This window comes from Montipora foliosa, chromosome 12 (genome assembly GCF_036669935.1).
Source record: "Montipora foliosa isolate CH-2021 chromosome 12, ASM3666993v2, whole genome shotgun sequence".
NCBI classification, from domain to species: Eukaryota; Metazoa; Cnidaria; class Anthozoa; order Scleractinia; family Acroporidae; genus Montipora; species Montipora foliosa.
Window position 1 is genome coordinate 41,421,027 of NC_090880.1, and position 3,363 is coordinate 41,424,389.

General features: G+C 36.0%; 1 protein-coding gene across 2 annotated transcripts in view; it reads left to right on the forward strand.

Moving 5' to 3' along the window:
* The window catches only part of LOC137979780 (uncharacterized), a 7,764-nt gene extending 4,765 nt beyond the window's left edge, over positions 1–2,999 (forward strand). For both annotated transcript variants that reach the window (XM_068827130.1, XM_068827131.1), the window contains exon 2: positions 1–2,999. This exon is cut by the window's left edge. In XM_068827130.1, the coding sequence (XP_068683231.1) occupies positions 1–167 (167 nt within the window). In that variant the 3' untranslated portion in view covers positions 168–2,999.
* The last annotated feature ends 364 nt before the right edge of the window (positions 3,000–3,363 follow it).

Genomic DNA, 3,363 nt, shown 5'->3' on the forward strand with positions numbered 1-3,363 from the left:
ATTTTATACTCAATTCGGAAGGCTCGTTAAACAACATCAAGCTCACCACCCTTCGCACAGTCGCCATCGGTCTCACTCTAAACCTCAGCTTTAGTTCTTCGATGCACATCATTCGAAAACTGAGGAAACCAAGGGAGTCGTTGTTTGAGGGCCTTTCGGAGAAGTGAGCCTGCCACAACTTCTGCCGGTTTGTTCTGAAACGTGATATGTCTAAAAGCTTTGGCTGAATAAACATGTGTCAAGGTTAAACATTTAGTAAGCGGCATTTCAATGAAAAGCCTTTTTCGTCTGTTAGGGTCCGGGCGCACTGGACAGACAAATTTGTTTGGCCCTTCCAAAAATCTCGACAAAATTTGCCTCTGCCAAATTGTCAATTTGTCAAACGTGGGCGCACTGAGACACAGCAAAATATATGTTAACCACAAGTGTCAATCACACGAAAATAAACACCATCGCTTGCGCGCTGTTCGCCGGAAAGGTTACATGAGATCTCAGGAGTCATCTTTAACCGCTTCGATCGAATATGTTCCCTATCCCTCGGCATATTATTATTTGTATTCTTTTTTTTTTCTTCCTTGAATTCGTTCAACTCCAGCAGAGGGATTTGCTACTTCTACTATGCCAGTGGAGGCTTCACCTTGTTCGACTGCAACTGGTTCTAGAGTACCACAACAGATTTGTCCGTAGAAGGCGGACTGAAATACTCCGACTAAAAATAGAGATCATATTTTCTTGATTGACGTTTTCCTTCAAATCATGGCGTGTAAATTAACAAATCTGTCAGATTTCACACCTGACAAAAATTTGTCCTGCTCCGAGGCAGGACGACGGCGTCTTTGAAGTTTGGTAAGACAAAATTTGGTAGAACTAAAAATCACCGGGGCGCACTTGTCTCAGGAAACTGGTGACAGATTTTTTCGGAAAATAAACAAAAAATTGCTAAGTGCGTCTGGGCCCTTATACAAACAGTGTGGAACACACGAGCTTAATTTTTAATATCGTTGTTTGCGCGCTTCTTTTCCTTGTGGTTTGCTTCAAATAAGAATTTTCCGGAATTTTTTGGTAGAACTAAAAATCACCGGGGCGCACTTGTCTCAGGAAACTGGTGACAGATTTTTTCGCAAAATAAACAAAAAATTGCCAAGTGCGTCCGGGCCCTTATACAAACAGTGTGGAACACAAGAGCTTAATTTTTAATATCATTGTTTGCGCGCTTCTTTTCCTTGTGGTTTGCTTCAATTAAGAATTTTCCGGTGCTATATTTACAGTAACAGCAAATTATAGGGGCACCCAACAAGCAAATTCAACTAAAAATTTTAGAGAGACATTTCGAAGTTTAATTTTTACAATGTACAAAGACTGCTTTGGAAGATGTCCGATTAGCTAGTAGAAGAAGTTGATCTGTTGGGATTTCTTAGCCTAAAATTCAAGTGTCCAAATATTTTAGGGAAGCGAGGAATTTTCCCTTCAGAAAGGTGCTAGCTGAAATTTACCTTCCACGAATTTCCTAGGGAACTATTTGCCTCCCGAAAATGCTAGTTGAACTTTTTGAGTGCCAGGCAAAAAATAGGAAACAAGCTGAAAGTGGTAACGTTTTCGAGTCGTTCTGGTATTTTTCATACTAGTAATAGTTTTCACTACATCTGCCCACGATAATATGGATGGCAGTTGAGGTGTTTTCCAATTAATATGTGCTGCACATTGTGATGTCTTCATTAGCTAGGTAAATGGAAGTGAAAGATGCAAGGAAAGAATGGGCAACAACAAACAGCGTTTATTTTTAATTTCCATTAACGTTTATTTGATGCGATACAGTATCACTAAATTAAAAATCAATTTACATAATGTTGGAAAACGCCTTGAAAATATGATAGTAAAACAGAAACAGGAACATTCAATGATTTAGAAGACAACATTTCGTCGTCGTCTTTTGATCTATGTGGTTCTTTCTACGGTACCTTGAAATACCATAAAATAGGAATAAAACTCGCTTCTTATATTTGGATCGGTAATTATTATTATCTGTGAATTCGCTGTTGTAAAAATGATCGAAGATTGTTTGAAAATGTTGATACTGAGACTATGCTTTTGCTTCTGAGGTTGCGTCTAGCAGTGTTTGTGGCCGAGTCTGTCGCCCCTGTTCAGTCTGATTTCATTTGTGTCTGACAAATTGTCGCCCCTGTTTATGATTTGTGCCTGAAAAATCGATTTCTGACTCAGGAAATATTATAATTTTCTATCAGTTACTGTAATCTTTGATTTTCAAAGTAAAAGGAATGGATGTAAATATTCGAAAATTACTCACCTTCAATCAAAACACCTCGCGAACTCGGTGAACAATCCCGATATCACCTTGCGCGCCCTGTTAAGCAATACCGATACCACCTTGCGCGCTTGGTTGATCAAATCGAGATTGCTTTCCCCTATACTAGTCATAGTTTTCACTAGAGCTGCCCCCGCTTGTGAAGATCTGTTTAACCCCTGTATATGGTTTTCACTGGATATAAATACTGTACATACGAAAGTTAAAGAAACGTTTGAATATTTATTGAAGTTAACATCCATGTAACTGGTTAGCATATTTCTCTGTAAATTTGACATTGAAATCTATGACAGTCATACAGTTTTGTTTTGTGAAACAGCAACGTATTGTATGTATAATTAGCTGCAATATATTATCCATAAATCAGTTGAAAAAATGTATTTCAATTGTAAAGTTAATATTCTGTGTAACAGGAATGTATTGTACGTTAAAAATGTGAGTAATTGTTGGGAAAAATCATTATAATAACCATAACAACAACAATAACCAAACTTGCAACAATGTATAAATCTATAAAAATATAATCATCTGCAGTATATTTATCTATAAATCAGGCAATATAAATCTATTTCAATTGTACAATTAATACTTGTGTAACAGGAACTTAATAAATTTGTGTGTTATTGACTTGTTGGGAAAAATCATTGCTGACAATAACCATTGCAACAACAATAATCAGTTGTAACCATGTACAATGTATTGGTGTAAAATATAATAATATCTGCAATCTATCTATTTAGGCCTAAAGAAGGAAATATAAAGTCACTAGAACCATGCAATCTACTTCTACTTCGTTTTAACAATATTTTGTATTATAATACAATGGTTATTTCCTTTTGGAGAATTTTTTTTTTATCAGGCCAGAAATTTACCAAAAAAAGCTAACAATAAGGACAAAACAAATTCGAGTGATTTTTCTTTTCGTGAAATAGTTACTACTCCATTGTTTTGTTTGTTTAATTTTGACTATTATGTAGAAAGCAAATCGTTATCTTTAAGAAAGTTACGACATTTTTTAATTTCGAAGACATGTTTCGATG